This window comes from Hypomesus transpacificus, chromosome 14 (genome assembly GCF_021917145.1).
Source record: "Hypomesus transpacificus isolate Combined female chromosome 14, fHypTra1, whole genome shotgun sequence".
Classification (NCBI taxonomy): domain Eukaryota; kingdom Metazoa; phylum Chordata; class Actinopteri; order Osmeriformes; family Osmeridae; genus Hypomesus; species Hypomesus transpacificus.
In genome coordinates this window covers 8,062,751-8,080,772 of record NC_061073.1, presented here as the reverse complement: position 1 = coordinate 8,080,772, position 18,022 = coordinate 8,062,751, and the positions used below count along the sequence as shown (strand labels likewise).

General features: G+C 39.2%; 1 protein-coding gene across 2 annotated transcripts; it reads left to right on the top strand.

The window, feature by feature from the left end:
• Positions 1-529: 529 nt before the first annotated feature.
• Positions 530-3,739, top strand: si:dkeyp-73b11.8 (BPTI/Kunitz domain-containing protein). Of its 2 annotated transcripts, none has more exons than XM_047034389.1 (6): positions 530-713; positions 1,965-2,144; positions 2,904-3,080; positions 3,168-3,212; positions 3,299-3,377; positions 3,516-3,739. In XM_047034389.1, the coding sequence occupies exons 1-6, from the start codon at positions 551-553 to the stop codon at positions 3,598-3,600; spliced, it is 729 nt and encodes a 242-aa protein (XP_046890345.1). In that variant the 5' UTR covers positions 530-550; the 3' UTR covers positions 3,601-3,739. The 2 variants fall into 2 exon arrangements, with proteins under 2 accessions (XP_046890345.1, XP_046890344.1); XM_047034388.1 differs by having other exon boundaries at positions 1,965-2,162.
• Positions 3,740-18,022: the final 14,283 nt, after the last annotated feature.

Genomic DNA, 18,022 nt, shown 5'->3' with positions numbered 1-18,022 from the left:
TTTCAGGGCCACGTTTTTCTCCTTTTCTTTTCCTTTCCATTTCTTTGCTAAAGAACCAACTATGTTAGCTAAAATAGCCCCAACAAATTGGCTGTACCCCGAAAACAATAGATTTTTGACCAATCGTGATCTGTAAAATGGACGGACAAGTTCAAGTTTACACGGGGGAAATGCCCACCCCTACCCTTTGGATTTTGGCTCGCTCCAGTTAAACAGTTGCTTAGTTTTAAGGCCGTCCACAAGTGAGCGTAAACTATTAGGATAATTTTTTTCTTGAATAGTGCCGTGGCCGTAGCCGCTGTTAGTTTGACCGGCCTTTCGGGAAATCTCCCGAGTCTACCGATGGCCAGTCCGATCCTGGTGAAGTGTCTTGCCCAAACACAACGTAATTTGGCACGGCCGGGAATCGAATCAAAAACCTTCTGATTATCAGCCCAACTCCTAACCGCTCAGATATCTGACCCCCTTAAAAGCTGTCATCAGTCTTTCGCCTATACTTTGATCTGTTACTGTGAATAACTGCAGTGTCCAACCTGATTGTACAGAAAACATGAGTACAAAGGTCAACAATGAGGACTCACCCACTCCTATTGTTAGTTTACAACCGCTCATTCATTCTGCTGAAGGAAGCACAGACAACAGACGCAAGATGAGACAAGTTCTAGTTTTTGGTGTTGTTTTTGCCTTATTCTTATTTGTTCAGTGTATGCCAGGTAAGTGGAAATCATACATCATTTAAAGATATCACCACATTTGTCAGGCAAACAAAATGATAATTTGTCACATTTGTCTTTTTTTCCTTTAAGAACTACTACTTGGCTAATTTCTAAAGATATACCTGCTTGGATGATTTCTAAATGTAGCAGAAAAAAAGTACTTTTAATGTTTCATTCTTAAATTTTGACACATGCCTGAATATGGAAAAATGTATGCTCAGGGTTTTCCTCTTGGCATATACATTACAAAGAGGAAGGTGGAATTCAACTTGAAAAACTGACATTTAAATCGAATATTTATTACATAATTACATATTTATCATTTATATTGTGATTATTTCTATAGAGTGCAAAGGTTCATACCTTCTATGATCCTAGTATCACTCTGACAACAAGACAGTTTCAGTGACGGCTAAAGGTTTCACATTACTGGCCTGATAAAACATGGACATCATTTTGGTGTAACAAAGTGGACCTGAAACCTGAATCTGATAAAGGGAGTGACAAATTTTCCCTGACAGATGTATTTATCATATTTTGTAACTGATTCTTTCAAAGGAATACAGTCAAATTGACACATTGTCATGTGATACCTGCATTTAAAACTCCCTAAAGCTTTTAATTCTCCAGCTGACATGCAGATGTTCAGAACACAGATGAAAAAGGCACTCTCAAAGCCGAAATCATATAGAATGTTTCCTTAAAAGGACCCAATAACCAATCTTTAGCTAATAATTTTTAAACTGAAACTAAACTACATCCAAGGCGGCCTCCCCCACACAGAATAAAAATACGGAAATACCCAAACATGGATGGGAAATTTGTTTTCAGGAATTATGGGATCTGGATTTTATGTATTTAGAAAAAGAGTTGTTAAAACATGTCAACTGAAATCTGTAAAGGGGTGAGTGCTGAAGCCTTGCCATGAATGACACGTTTACTACAGTTATAGAGTAAGGGAGTGGGCCTCTTGGTGACAGAGCTAGTTAGACATTAGTCAAAGGAGAGATACTGCTAGTTCATATGCAGAAAATCATAGAACATTGTGTATTGTAATATGTGTTCCTCTGACAAATATTTTGGTCTTTAATATTGGTAGAGTTGAGTTCTCATGCTGTAACTGTAGCATTTATTTAGGATACAAATAGTTACAAATAATGGGAGACTATATCTCCCACCATATGTATATTCAATACTGTGAAGTTATGTTCCTCCCTGATTTGAGAGTATCTTTCTTTGATCCAACAGATTTCTGTACCATTCCCAAGGACGAGGGCACAGGCAAAGACACAGACATCCAGATTGTTTTGTATTATAATGCCACCAGGGACAAGTGCTATCCCTTTAGATACACAGGGGTAGGTGGGAATGGCAATCGCTTTGGAAATGAGAGGGAGTGCATGAGGAACTGCTCTGCAAACACAGAGGGTGTGTACCCTATAGATGGTGAGATAACACAAATTGTTGGTCAAGTAATGCTGAAAAATCATGATCTATACAAAAGCAAAACTGTCCCCATTAACTATGTCTACAAGGAGGAGCTGTGGACATGCTATTCAGATCATTCAGATTTAGCACAGAAATGTCTGTTTATAACAGTCATAAACCAAGGACTTTGGCCTATATCCGCAGGATGAGGTTTTATGGCTTCATGAATGTATGAAGGGAGGCTGGCAAAGACTGCCATTGTGTTGCCTTAAGTACCTTATGTAGCAGTACACACTTATAGTATGTTCTCCTAGCTGCAGTGACAGTTTGGCTTGTTTTTAAAAATAACAAAATACAGCACAGCTCAGCAAATCAAATTGAGAGAACAAAAGAGGGGTCAAAAATGCTGAGTTGAAGTTTGGGCAATTTACCTCTCAGAGGCGGTGTCATATTTTTCCTGAAGAGCTAGTTCAAAGTACACTCTCAGAAACAATTGTATCAGTTTAGATATATAGTTCCTCCCCCCCAGTTCCTTATTAGCAAACTGGTATGGCATATTCATGTACTAGGCTAGTGTGTATTATTTCCACATTCCATATCTTGTAATAAATGTTTTAGTGTTAAAATACTTAAAACCTTTGGGAAACTTTAGCATTACAATCTGCCACCATGTGGTGAACAAATGTAACATCTCAAGTAGTGAAATCCTGAGATAGAAAAAAACATTAATATTCCATTAATTAATTATTCCTTCTTTAGAAACAATATCTTGTCACTTTCCGAAGGCTACTGGTGAATGCTATGGCAACTATTTGCGTTTCTACTATGACCCAATTCATGAAAAATGCAAGTCATTCTTTTATACTGGCTGTGTTGGGAATGGAAACAGATACTTAGATCTGTTCAGATGCAACGCTACATGTGCTGGTATCAAAGGTAAGGTCAAACAACCTTTAAACAATTCAAATATCTTCTTAACTAGTACATTTGTCATTTGTCAAGTGTTGCATTATCTGTCAAAAGATGACGGTGATACTGATGAGGATTTAGAAACGGACACACCAATTGGTGAGTTGGGATTTATGATTACTGGCCTATTAGCTTTCAGGTTTTAATTTTTTTAATGGTTTTGTTAAAGAACATTTTATTTTCAGCATTGATTCTCGGAATTGTGTTTGGTCTCGTCGGCGCAATCATCCTCATCTTTGTGGTTGTCTTAACTCTGAAGAGCAAGTAAGAGCCACTACACTGTTAATGTGTTTTATTCATTTCTTAGAGAAGGACAAAACAATACATTTAATAATGAAAGATAGATTTTCCATTTGTTCTACTCTAGCATATCAAGTTCAGTCATAACAATTGTTTTTACAGGAAGAAATCAGAAAGTGCTACAAAGAAAAGCAAAGAACTTCAATCTGAAGCACCTTTAAAAGACGAAGGCATAGAAATGGCTTAGTGGTGCCACCAGTTCATCAAATCAACGGTGGTGGGCAGTGACAAACAATGACACTACTAAACTAAGTGTTGTTTATTGTTGTTAAAGTTTTGATCATGGGAGTGTCACAATTTGTATTTTCATATAAATAAATAAAAAGGCAGGTGTGCAAATAAAGTTATGTGCACACACTTTCTTACAAGGACCGGACATTTGGAACCCTTACAATGCCTATTTATGTTCCTCAACATTGTATTTTTAGGCCTAAGTAATTTCATTTTTTGTTGGCGTAGACTAGACTAACAATATGTTTATAAGCTTCCACAATGTGTTGCATTTTTTCAGTGTTCATGTTTTAGTTTCTAAAGTGTTTTGTTGAATGGGTGTTGTTGGGTAGCCTGGCTGCCAGCCCAACTTATCCCCACCCACAAAAAAATTGGTCGGGAAGTTGGGTCTGGAGGGGCTCGATTGTGGAAAAAACAAATCCGAACAGGAGCTGTTCGGACCAATTAAATTGTCGGGGCGGGCTTTATACGATGATGAACAGATGATCAACAGTAACGTAATCAACAATGTCACCAAAGAGCGCTTGGGTTGAATTTGTTTTCAACGAACAACATTTTACGTTGCTCTGATTGGTTGTAGGTCTATCCAATTGAGCGAAGAGGCATTTGTTTTACGAGCTCGGTTGACACACGCCCCATAGTCACAGCCCAACGGAGAGTTTTCAGACTCATATTCTGACTAGAATTGTGAGTATGACAACGTCAGGCTAGTTGTTGGGTGCAATAAAAGGAAATAGACGTATACTTACTAATCAATATATTTTCTAACTGATTGTTAGAAAAGTTTTTTTTTATCAAGTTTGTCAAACTTATAAACCACTAAAACAAAAAACAAAAACGTTAAATGCATTTTTTATGGGGATATTCTTATATTATTCTGAAATCATTAAGCCTATCATTATGCATAGAATGTAAATACATAAAATCGAAATGTGCTTGCAATTGCCTATTCGCTCCTTGCTGGTGACTGGGTGTGGAGCTGGGATTAGCACATGCATATAGGGGCTCTGTTGCCCCTATGGTAGCCAATCACTGAAAGCCTAAATGTATCCACTGCCAGGTTTCCCCTATATAAGGGGGCATCAGCCCGCCAGTCAATCTCCCAAAATCTTAAGCACAGGTTGTTACCTGAAGCCTCCACAATGACTACTTCAAAAACGACTGAGACCCTCATGTATGTACATTTGCAAACGTATCGTTATCAGCGCCATGCCCAGAGCGCACGCTGTGATATTTCAGTTCACATTGTATTTACCAAACCTGCAGTTCATCAGGTAATCAATGCCTTTCTCTGCCCATTATACCGCAAATTCCGAGCATTTAAACACGCAATTGGGCCTCCTTCTGTTTTTCTATCATGGATCAGCCACCAAAGTCAAACAGCGAAAACAAAGATTTTGTGATAACAAAATTGATGTGCTGGTTCATGAGGTAACAGCTAATTTAAATATTATACAAGGCCGGAATTCCACACCGACACAAAAAAATTCCATCAAGACCGAAATTACAAATTCCAGTAACGCGTAATAATTTTGTGTTCACTCAACTGAAAAAGTGTGATCTTTGTTGCAGTAATCCTTTCAGCTCATCTCCTTGGCCCACGTCTTCGTCTTGCTCGGATTACCGCTGCCATTTCACCAGGAGGCATATGCGAGGAAACCTTTATCCTGGTTTACACCTGTTTAAAAGAGGCGCAGAATTTTCACCGCAAAATAGAGGCAAAATAGAGGCAATGAAATACATAATTAGGCACACTTTACGCAGCCCCTCCCATCTCTTCATGGGAAACTCCCACTTTCCCCTTGACCCACCTGTGAATACATATGCATGACACAGAACAGCGCAATATGCCATTTTCAGTTCCCGCAACAGGCAGTCTGCGCTTTTACCTCAGTGCGGCATGTTTGTACATACCTCGCCATAGTTTTACTCACACAATGCGAAACAAATACGCCTGAAGTGGGCACAAAAGCGTTAGTATATGAGGCCCTGAGACTACTCACTGCCAAGAGAACCCACTCAGCTCTTGCTATGTCTATGACAGTCATGACTTGTGTAATGAGTGTCTCGGCCCAAGCCATGCCAGGGACAGTCTGCTTGTTCTCGTTTGACCGCTGACTGCAGGGCCTTCTGCCTTCCCAGTATCGGTGTGGAAGGATCTCTCCGACATCATCCTTCATGCTGCCATGTGTGTGCTTCAGAGGAGGTAGATGACCTGTGGTTCTGGGGGGTTCTAGGGACCCCCACGGAAAATAAATTGAAGAAAACCTTCCCTCCATACTGAAACTTCAGAACTACATGGACCGTTCGTGGGATGCACCCTTCTCTGCTCACGTTCCGGTGCAAGCGCTACTCCCATTTAGCCGAACGGAAGAGTACGCTGTACTGATAGCCCAAGAACCTGGGCTTCAACTAAAAACACACACATGCCTTCTGTGCGTGTTTGCCTCTCTGCCTTGCTGGCAGACAGGTCTTTTATGCTAAGCAAAGTGGGCCTCATTCACCAATATCTTCCTAAGTTATTTCTTAAATTTGTTCTTAAGAAAGTTCTTAAGAAAAGTCTACGTGTGATTCATGACGTGTTCTTAAACAGCAGAATTGTTTGCAGGTGTGTTCTTAGAATAGTGAATCCCAATATTTCGTAAATTGAAAGCTTGTGCCTCGTTGCTCCTATTTCGCATAAACGAACGCCCCGTAATTCCCATAAAAGGGCATGAGATGGCAGGGCCGTGTGCACTCAGAAAAATTTCAAAAAGACGTGGGAAAGACTGTGGAGGCCTCGACGCTTAAAGAAAGAAATGTTTCGTAATTCTGAAGTGGAGATATTACTGCAAGAAGTTAGCGCAAAACGCAACATCTTATTTAGTAGCGTCAGCAGTGGCTACAAAGCGGTAAATAAAACAGATGCATGGAATGCGATTACACATGCAGTGAATGCTGTATCCGGAGAAGGGCGCAGAACCGAGGAAGAAAAAAAGAAGTGGTTTGAGCGGAAATCAGAGGCCAAAAAAAAAATCTCAAAACATAGAAGACAGATGCTGGCCACTGGAGGGGGGAATGCTGGGCCAAAGTTATCTGAGCTGGACCAGCGCATTAGGGCCTTAATTGGACAGACAGCCCTCACGGGTGTGCCATCAGCTGAGGATTTGGATACAGACATCGACCCTGTGTCGGCTGTTTAATCTCCTAGACCATTCCGTATCCCAGAATTGGAAGGTAAGCGGTTGTTTTTGTTTTTCCAGAAGTGATAGTCGGAATATTCATTTAGGACACTAGTGTGTATTTGTGTGTGAAGTGTTCTTCTCAACATCTTCAAACAGTCACTTATTTTATGTATGTAGATGAAGTCCTGCGACCACCCTCTGAAGCTGAACCTGAAGCATCCACCAGCACATCCACACGTGCCCCCAGATCCCGTTCAACTTCTCCACGTGATCACTGATGCGGTCCTGGACAACCAAGAGAAAATTGCCCAAGCACTTGCACAGATAGCCTCAACACTGACCACCATCTCCCAGATGCTTATAGAAATTAAAGAACACTTCGGGAGTGCGCGGCTGATGGATGCCTGTGATATTCCCACCTGGTCTCCTTGCTCCCTCTGAAAGGTTCCAATAGCGAAAAATCCCGAGATGTAGAGTACCTGCACAAGTGGTGGTACTGGGTTAGAGCATGTGGTATGGCTCTGCAGTGCTGGCTCCAGACTATTACAAATTTCCATGAGGACTGCTCTTTGTAGCCTAAAGCGTTCCAACAGGTACTTGTCATTCTCTGCAAATAAATCTCTATGGTCACGGAAGATGCGTTCCCTCCTGAGGGCACGATCTGCAAGATTTTCCAGCAGCAGCAAATACACCATTGTGTGGTGTAGTCCTAGTGTGCGGAATAGGCCTACTTTGGGCCTATAAATACCGTGATCAGTCACTTATTATTGGATGGCAAGGTTCCTTGTTAACTGTTCACGTTCCTGGAGCGCCCACAAGCCAGAAATGCTGCGCCCCCCTCCCTCAGTTACAACGCACTTAATCGTAAGTAATATATTTTTTAGACGGCTACACAAGTGGTACATCATTGAAAAGCTACGATTCTTGTGCTTCCATTGAAATAAACCAATTCAAGCTCAATTCGCAACAGTAAGTACCGTCAACGTCTTTGTCCGGTAACATTTCCTTCAACAATGCCATAGAAAAAAGTTTTACTTACCTACCATTACTTCGGAATGTTCCAGGTATGCACACAACCCATCAAAACCTCATCTGCATAATTCCCAAAGGTCCAAATTATCTAACCATGTCGAGTAATTGTCCAAACAGTGAATTATATCCACACATAGCCACGATCTTGTTGCTTCATTCTTCCTTTGCCAATTATTTTTATTTCAGGCTCTCACGCACAATCGCTCATAGGAGGAGATGTGGGTTGAGTACAAACGCGGGGATAGTCTTTAAATGGCTACACTCTGCCCTTTCGATTGACACCTTTTTTTGACCCAATAGGAGCTTCCATGCCCCGGTGACAGCCCTCTAAAGCCAACCAGGTCTGTGTGTCCCGCCCAGGGTAGAGGGCGCTACATATGATAGTTCTAAGTACCACCTTTCATTAGAGATATCAATTATACCTTTTTATCCTAAGAATTTGACCTTGGTTACAAGGGTCATTCTGGAGTCTCCAAAAGGCCCTTTTAGAAAACGCGTGGATGTACTCTTATAAAAACGTGTCAAATATGAATATATTGTGCTATAATGTTTGACTTTTGATTTGAATTGGGTAAGGCTTCAACCTGTGGTCCAATTCTGTATTCCAGCTAATACCTACCACCTCTAGGCCTCTTCAGGCCTCTGTTTTCAAAACATAATCTAGGCGGAAATAGAAACTTTAACTTTCCTTGTGTTCAAGCTTCTATTACTACCACTAGGACTGACAGGGGTCCTGACAACAAGGAACATGACTTCAGAGTGTCAGCTTTCAAAAAAGCCCATTTACTTGCATGTACTCCAAATGATTCAATAACAGCTGTCAATTTACTTTGGGTGTGCTGTTTACGTGTTTTTAGGCACATTTAACAATTTCACAAGAGGTTAACATAATTGATGTGAATTGAAGGCAAAGCAAGGCTAGTTAATTTAAATAAGCGTAGCACAATACACGATGGCAATTCAAAGTGCTTTACAAATGAGCAGAAGTGTAGTGTGTATTTATTCAAACAAACAAACAAACAAACATATAATTTTGTGTAAAATAATAAAAAAAAATATTAGTTGCACAATTATAAAGGAGAGAAATATTCAAATTTAATTTAGAACGGATGATGAACTACTTATTTTGCGGACACATGTCAGCTCTCAATTGTGCGTAAGAGTGCTCTTGGGTCTGCGTAATTTCTGTTCTTACCCAAGAACAAATCCCAAATACGATAACATTGGTGAATGCCAGAATCTTTGTGAAAACTGCGTAAGTGGGGTTTGAGAACAAATTTGTTCGTAAGAACATTTGGTGAATGAAGCTCAGTGTCTATACAAATCAATTTTGATTTGATTAGATTAGATTTGTGTGCTACCGCTGCAGGCCAGGCTGCCCTGCTCTCTGGCGACTAATAAACTGACTACTGGATGTCCCGAGGGTGGCCTTCCGCCCTCCAGACCTCCTCCCACGCCTCCTCCACCTGCAGTTCCGGCTCCAGCGACAGTGGCGTCTTCTCGACCCCTGCCGCTATCATGGTCCAACCCTAAGGGGCACAGAAGGGATCGGAAATGACTTCTTTGATTCCGAGGTTTGGTTCCCACTTCTGTGTTGTGTGGAATTTAGCAATATAGAAAATGGCTAGCCGTTTAAGCTACCCTTTCAGCAAAAGACAATGGGCCTCATTCTTGAAAATCTTCTGAAGTTTCTTCTGAAATGTTTCTTACGGGCTTCAGAAAAACAACGCAAGAAAAAGACATCTGCCAAATTCATGAACGCTTGAAAATGTGTTCCTACGCAGCAGAAGTTTTCTGAGCTGTGCACGCCGGGAAGAGTTTTCTTAAGTTGAAAGCGCATCCTCATGCTCCTGAATTTGCATACATACATGCCCCGGCAGCTCCTTATAAGGGCACGCAACAGCAGTGATGTGTGCAGTCAGAATCGACACAGTTAGGAAAGCAACAGGAACGCAAGTTATGTCCAAGCGAAAAGCAACCAGTGCACAGGTGCATTGGTGCAACATCATACCAGTAAGATGAGCAGTGGAATTGTTCTCCACTGGATCTAACAGTGTGCACACTAAGCAAGGTTAATTATTATAATGATTTAAAACCGAGGATGTCTGTTATGGCAAGCCGTTTTATCATTTAACCAATGAATTGTTGATATCAATAATTCATATTATTCAAATGATATTCAAATTCAAATTATTGATATCCCAAATTCGAATTATTGATATCCAAAATGCAATTCTTGATATCCAAAATGCAATTCTTGATTTCCAAAATGCAATTCTTGATATCAAGAATTCAAATTTGGACATTAACAATTCACTGGTTAAATGATTAAACGGCTTGCCATAGTCTAGAGTCGATTTCTCATAACTTCATTAACACTTTTTAATGAGTTTTCTTAAATGCGATTCCTTTGATCCTTGTTGTTTTTTAAGGGATCGCATTTGAGACTACTCTGGCCGATTTACGACTGCTATTTCGAGTTCGGAAAGTCTTCTGAAGTTCAGAACAAATCCCAGATGAGAAACCTTTCATGAATGCCAAATGTTTTCCTAAATCTAATTTAGAAGAAATTCTTTCTTAAATTCTTCGTATCTGCGTTCGAGAATGAGGGCCAATGCTCAGGGGCGTGTCCAGACAGTTTTGATAGGGGTGGCACCAGGGGTGGCCCGCCTCTGACTGGGCATACAGACAATCATATATTGGGGTAGCCAATCAGATTTCAGGGGTGGCCCGTGCCACCCTAAGCCACTCCCTCAACACGCCCCTGCCAATGCTTTGTAGTGGAAATTTTGGTCATATGCATAGATGTATGTGTATGAAATATATAATCTTCTATGTTCATTGGTAAGAGACAGGAAGGGAAGATAATTAAGTTGAGTTCAAAGGAATGTGAGGTGCTGATGAGCCAGCTTGACCTGGGGGATGGGTGAGGCATCTTATATGGCCTTCTGTCCTCTGGTTACTGTAAGGGGTCAATGAGACTGTTGCTCTGAACTTTGGCTAGAAGGACTGTGTCCTGTTTCATTGTTTGTGTTAATTAAAAGTATTGTTTGAAGATGGTCACTCAAAGGACAGTTGACCATTTAACTGGTCAACTCCTGTGGCTTTATTATCTACTGCCCTGGAGAGAGATGTGACATCAAAGAACTTTGGTACACTATGTATTGTTTCAAACTGTCACTAAGTTGAGTTAGCCAATCACGGAGTCTGCTACATTGATTGATTGACCTTATAGAATGCCATTTGATCTTAAGTTTAAATAAGGCAGTGCATGTGTGATGGTTGGCCATAACTCCTGCGAACGATCTTTGTGGATGGAAAACTCATCCTTTACGTGTCAAGTCGTAAAAAAGCATGCAGGGAAAGTGTGTAGACGTACACACTAAAGGGTGATAAATTCACATGTGATATCGTGTTATGTGTCTGTTTGAGACTCTAGGATTAGAATATGTTGGATTGGTGATAGTTTGAGAAGTTGTATTGGCTCATGGTGGTCATAACAGTTCTTATTTATTACTAAGGCGTTACATGATTCTAAGTCCAGAAGAGAAGTGGAAAAGTATACTTGTGAGAATTGGTAACCAGCTGAGTTTTAAAACAGAAAAAAGAAAAAGAAAATAAGTTAGGAAGTATAGGCCTATGAAATTTCAAAGAGAGTTTATAAACGCGCGTGTTCATTTTTGTTTTACTTGCAAGTTATGTTTTTTGAGGTTAAAAGAAGCATGGGTAGTAATTAATGGTGTCAACGTAAAAGCTATATCTACAAATTACTAAAAACATTTTTTTTTTTGGTTCGAACGTTTGTAATTTACGATTGTAGGCTATTCGGTAAGGGTATATGTTCATTGAGAAGTTGCGAAATCGGAATTTGAGAGTTTTAATAAAAGGAAAGGCGTAATTGTGTCTTTATGTTCCTTCGTTGGTTATTGTTGGTTCAATGTGTTCAAACATGGATTGTAATTCGAAAATGAATAGGGCTAAGGATGGTCTGGAGGCAGAATTAACCTGTCCAAACATCGAGTACATGAAGCAAAAGTATGGTAACAATAGTGTATTGAAAATGCAAATATGGATTGATATATGTGGATTTCAGAGTGTGGGGTGGTTTTGTTGTGAAATTATGAAAAGCTTGTGCAGAGAGAAATTGTTACACGATTTGGAAAATATAGATGTAAGCCTGATTGGATGGCTTTTCAGAATTGGATGGAGGCAGGTAGAGTCAGAGATAAATAAATATTAGAACAGAATAGTGTGGGGAAATCTTCATCTATTTCCACACAGATTCACGATTCAAATTGTATGGCTGTTCCGCAGACAAACTTTGCGGTGGGTATTCATCCGTAGCCCGTAGTGGTTAGCGGGTGGATGTGCAGGAGGTTTTGCTGGCAAAGCGAGAACAAACTACGAACGTGAGGTCAGACGTTTGTCTTACGACTGAGTTCTGACAGACGGTTGTCTAAGATAAGTCAAGAAAGCAGGATCCTGGAATTTGTTTATAGATTTGCTTTGGATTCCCGCAAAGATTGCCGCTTGTGCTTTGATTTGCACTATTGCCTATAGCCTACTTATTCAAAAAAAGGAGAAGTTATAGTCCTCTCCGGTACAAAAGGGTTTGAGTCCTTGAACGAGTATAAGAATGTTATAGGCTTGGGTGGCATTGCTTCTGTCTCGAGGGACAGCACTGAGTTACGATTGATCAAAATGACTCTTATTGAGTGACTTGTTGCTCTTTTAGGTTAGATACAACGAAATTAAGTCTTGTACTCACTGTGAAATATTTTACTGTTGATTGTTCTTCTACAGGTACAGTCCTGCACTTTTGTGGTTCATGTTGTTTAATTTGAAACTTGTATAACTGCATGCTCTTATGGGTCTTCCCTTTGGCACTTGTTTAGCTTTTCACAATGTATGCTTCATGTTTTGGCTACTTGCAATGTTTGGGACTATCTCGTTGTTATGATCAGTGACCTATGCTCTTTTGTAAGCTCTCTCTTGGAAGTCGCTTTGGATAAAAGCGCCTGCTAAATGATTAAATGTAAAATGTAAATGTAAAGTGAATGCAGAACATGTTTAAATGTGGTTGGAAAACATGTAGGAAAGTCGAAGACACAAAGTTAGGCCAACACGATTGGATAGGATCTGTGTTGAGCACAAAATGTGTGGTTTGATTGGGGGTATTTGAGCATTATGGATGTGAATGTACGGAGATGTGTCATCACTGTTTAAAGTTTTCTGGAAATTGGGGGTAAACTCGCAAATCAGAGGGGTTCGTGACCGGAAGTTGAGGTCCGAAGTGTTGACGTACTATGTTGACACAGATGAAACACTTGGGAGAGACTTTGTTACTTTCTCTTCAGATTCTTATGGATGTTTATCGGTTATGACATTGTTGGTAGAGGAGAGACAATTGACTTGTTATATTGTTTTACAACTTTGTGTTAACCGTTATGCTATTTGATGTTAGATTTTACATCAGTCCGACTACAGCCAGAAGGCATTTGTTTTGAGGATGGAGACAGTCTGTTTTTGAAAATGCTAATGTTAATTCTTTGGCTAAATTCTCCATTTGAAAAGAGGCGCATAAGCTTGAGTCTAACGGCTCATTCTGCGTGCAGTGGCCCACAGCATCATGAGTGATAAAAATTTTTTTTTTTAAATACACTCATCTGAAAGAGAATTTGACGTTGAAAATAGAAATGTATTGGTTTGAAAACACATCTGTGTTTCTGTTTCTTTGTCAAAGTTAAGACAATATTCTGAGTTGGCATACTTTTGATTTGGAAATCATGTACAGACCGATTATGTATCTTATGAGCTTGATTCGATATTGGATAATAGGCTATTGCGCTGCTAAATTTCGGTTCTTGGGTCAGATAATTGGTAAAGGCCAGTTTTGGCAACGAAAGCGATATTCATTCGAAGAATTACAATCCAAGGTTATTGAAACGTTTATAGAAAGTTATTATGTGTTCAAACGGAAAATTCAGTTTATGTTGTTAAAGGAATATTTGTTGTTTAGGCCTACGTATTGAATTGATCTGGAAATGTTGCTTCGGTTTTGTGTTATGTGAATGAGGTAACTATAATATCTACATTTGATTTTAACATGTGCGTACTAGATATCCATTGACATGGAAGCAATCAATGGTTTTTATTTTCATTTTTGTGGGAAGTTCACAGATGTGATGGTTGTTTAAAGAAATATTTAAAGGGTTATGAAGACGTGATTAGAAAGGTTGATATGATTTTAGTTCCGTTTTAGGCCAGTCTGTTGAACGAAGTCTGTTACAAATTGTTAGGATAGCTTTGGGATCTGAGAGGAAAAGATCAAAGCTGTGACTTTGTTAGCTAGCTAATGGCTAACAACGAAAACGTGGAGAAAGTGCATTTTGCTGTCCTGAGACCGAGGAGAGTCCAGGAAGTTGAATTTGCAACTGTGACTTCGACATTTGTAGCTAACAAATTTACAGACAGACTTAACAGCGATGGCGGTGGGTACAGGCTAGTAAAGGAATTACAGCTTGACATTAGCGTATGACGCATGCGCAGACGTAAATTAAGAAATTGACAAAGACGCAAATTTTGAGTAATAGATGAATTTGGAGCGAGTTTTACATACTGATTTGGTTGCTTTTGAAAAATGTTACGTGATGAGTATTTTGATACATTTGTTAACAAGGTTTTTGTTTGTTTGAGTACATTTTATGAGTTGGAAATTCCGAGGAGAAATGGAGAAAGTGGAGGCTAAAATAGAGTCCCGTGACATTGAAATCTTACAAAGGTGATAAGTGAAGAGAAGGTAAGCGCCAACCATCTGTGTTGTCAAAAGAAAAAAAAGAAAAAGTTTCAGAGTTTTGCTCTGTCCCAGAGCGCTTGTTTGATTCGAGTTTAAAATGCGCGCTGATAGGTCAAAAGTTTATTTGAGTTGATTCATTGAGTAAAAACTAAGAGTAAAAGTGAGAAGTGTTACATTAAACCATATACAAACTACAAAATAGTCAAGTTAAATGTTTTCATTTTGGGGTTTTTGGTCCACCAATTTGAGATTTGAGATCCGTGCATTACGCATGGTAAGGGTGTAATGGCTGGTAAACATAAGAATATTCAAAGGAATATTCTGTATTACATGCTTTGATAAGACATTTGAGAAGTTAGAGAACAAGGTTTTGTTTTATGGGGTTATGTTACTCTTGTTAAATTGTGAATTTAAAGGTTTAAAAAGAAAAAGGAACTATGCGTATGCTTTGAAGAAGTATATGGGCAAACATTTTAAGTCAAAATAGTAAAATCTGAGGTTTTTAAGAGTTTGATAGAGGTATTGGATGTAATTTGGTTTTGAAATGAGAAAGAGAAAATTATTACAATGTACTTTTATTTGAGTCTGATTGTAATATTGTTTAAAGTTTTATTTAAGTGTTTTATCAGAGCCTGTCACAATATTTTGGGATGAAAAGGTCAGCTGTGATGAAGTTGTTTCGGTATTGGTGCATTAAGAGGGTTATTATAACTTTTGGGTTTGAAATGATTTGGGAAGACTCATTATGTCTGATAAATTGTGGTTATGATGGTTTGTGCTAATTAGCCTGTTGTGGACTGCAGCCAAAGCAAGTTATGAAGTTCTACCTATCTAACCTATATAGAAATATAGAGGGGGTATAAGTTTGGTTAAATGGCTACATTAAGAACATTGGTTTATGTTTCATTTTGGAATCATGCAGATTAAATTCTGATTTGGGGTAGTGGATGGTTTTCCTAATGTCTTGGACAAAGAGATTTGATTTGGTGAATTTAAATACAGAAAAATAGAAGAGAATCTAAAATATAAAGGTAGTAATTTGAAAGGTTCCTAAAGTGTTTTTAAGAAAAGATAATAAAAGATTAGAATTTGAGGTTTTTCTTAATTTGGTTGTTTTCAAAAATAGTTTGATTCTCTAAAGATTGGTTCAAAAGTTGGTTGCTTCAGTGTAAGCTTGTCAATTCATAAAAGGGAAAATAGTTAACACATTTACTGATAGTTAATACTCCATTGGTGTTACATATGAATTTGGGAAAGGTATGGAAACAAGGAGTTTCTTATTTTCACCTGTAGAACAACTTGCTGTATGCAAATGTGGGATTCACTCTAACAATGATGATTATTTCACAGAGAAATGCTAGTGCTGAAACTAGCTGGAGAAGGTTTCTAGATTGCCTGCAAGCAATGATGAACTAACTTGAATGTGTTTTTGATATTGACATGTGTTAGCAGGAAGTGCTGAGATGGTGTTGCCATGTCCTGATAAGCTTAACTTAACACATTTGGGTTTACAGGAGTCTTTTGAGGAAAATTGTTGTGTGACTTTGTTACAATATTTGTCACAGATTCTTCAAGGGAAGCGCGGGCTTCTTAGAGAGGAAGAAATAACGTTTAGTAATTTATGACTGACTGATGACTGACTGATCCAAACAGAAAGTGACTATGGGGGTTTTATGGTTTTATGACTTTAGTGTCAGAAGTTTGGCTCTGTGGTAAGATTGTGGGGGTTTGATGAAATACTGCTAAGTTGAAAATGTTTGACTGTATTTAACCCAGAGTGAGAATTGTGTTTTTGTTTGAGTATATTTTACAAGAATTACAGAATGCAGCAGACTGATGGAGAAAGGAATGGTGGAATGGAAATTTGGACTAAACCACAAGAAAATGCGTTTTTGAAAAAGGAAGGATATGAGAATGAATTGGAGGTTGTATGGTCTGCATAACACATTTATCTTGAGATTCTGCTCAGTTAACACATGGAAAGATCATGCCTCTACAGTTTGTGTGATATATTAATTTTAACATACAAGGGGATGTGGAACAAATAATATGGGAAAAGGAATCTAAACACGTTAAGCTTCATAGTTAAGGTTAGAGAAACCATTTGAGTATTGATAGAAGGATTTTTTAGAGTTACATTTTGGAGAAGTGATACTGTTTAATGATTGTTGATGATTGATAGAAGAAGTTGTTGGAAGAAGTTTTAGACATTTCAGGCAGATTTGGGCTCAGTGGTCAAGCTTTTGGTAATTTTGATTATTCCTCAATGAGATTTTTCTTTTAGGATATATAATGATAATGGGTCACACTTGGTTAAGGAAGTTATTTTTGGTGTTGATAGGAGTCAACATTGTGTCAATTACTTCAGTTGAATGAGAGAATGGGATCTTGAAGATGAAGTCGGACGACAAGAAGTCAGTTAACTTTTTAACTGACCTTTGTGAGAATGTGCTTGTTTATCACTGTGCAACCCTTTGTAGTTTCCTTGTGTGAGATTCACAGGCAGGTGACAGTGACTGGACCGCTGCATAATTTGATACCAGGGAACTGGATCGTGGTGAAGGACCCGAAACGCAAGTCCTGGTGCCATACCAGATTCTCTTGACGACTAATTCGGCGGTTAGGATCGAGGGGAGAGCAACGTGGATACACGCTAACCGTTGTGAGCGTGCGCCTTGCCTGGAGACGGAAGGAGAGGATGCGGGGTCTGCGTAGTACCAAGGAAAACTCAGAGTCTGTGCGTATAGTGCAGGTCTTTGAAAGTTGCTGTGAGCAATTTGATCGTCGTTTGCAATTGGTTCGACTCAGTGGGGAACCTTCCGGGCCTTCTACGCCTTCAGAGAAGGCCTAAACAAATTATAAATATTATATTTAATACTAATAATAAAGTATTCAAAAAATAATTTAAAACAATTATATCTCATTTAATTTAATACAATAAATTTTCTCTCATCTATGTTCTATAGTTAAGCTTACTGTCAAGTTCATGTCCTGAAAACATGTTATCCAATCAGAATCGTCTGTCTATATTAAGGCCCAGTTAGCTGGCTCATTCATTGGTTAGGACTTCACAAATCCTGGAGAAGGCCAAGCTATGTGTTTTGGTGTGAATAGTGACGGGCAAATTGACCAATCACGCTTTGATTTCAAGTGGGCGGGAGTAAAACATTTTAGGCCTTCATGAAGTCTTAATATCTTGCAGAGTGGTGAGAGGGGTTGAGAGACAGAGGCAATGTCCACACTAGCCCGGGTACATTTAGAAACGCATACATGTCTGCGTTTGCACCTCCCGTCCACACTAATACGGCGTATTCGGACACCGAAAACTGAGCTTTTCGAATATGCTCCCCTAGCCGGAGACATTTGAAAACGCCGGGTTCGGTTGA

Excerpts from the sequence above, each read along its gene's own strand:
- si:dkeyp-73b11.8 (XM_047034388.1), top strand. The coding sequence starts at position 551 with ATGAGTACAAAGGTCAACAATGAGGACTCACCCACTCCTATTGTTAGT. Across the intron at positions 714-1,964 it reads ATTTGTTCAGTGTATGCCAG|ATTTCTGTACCATTCCCAAG; the intron begins GTAAGTGGAAAT and ends TTGATCCAACAG. Across the intron at positions 2,163-2,903 it reads GGGTGTGTACCCTATAGATG|AAACAATATCTTGTCACTTT; the intron begins GTGAGATAACAC and ends TTCCTTCTTTAG.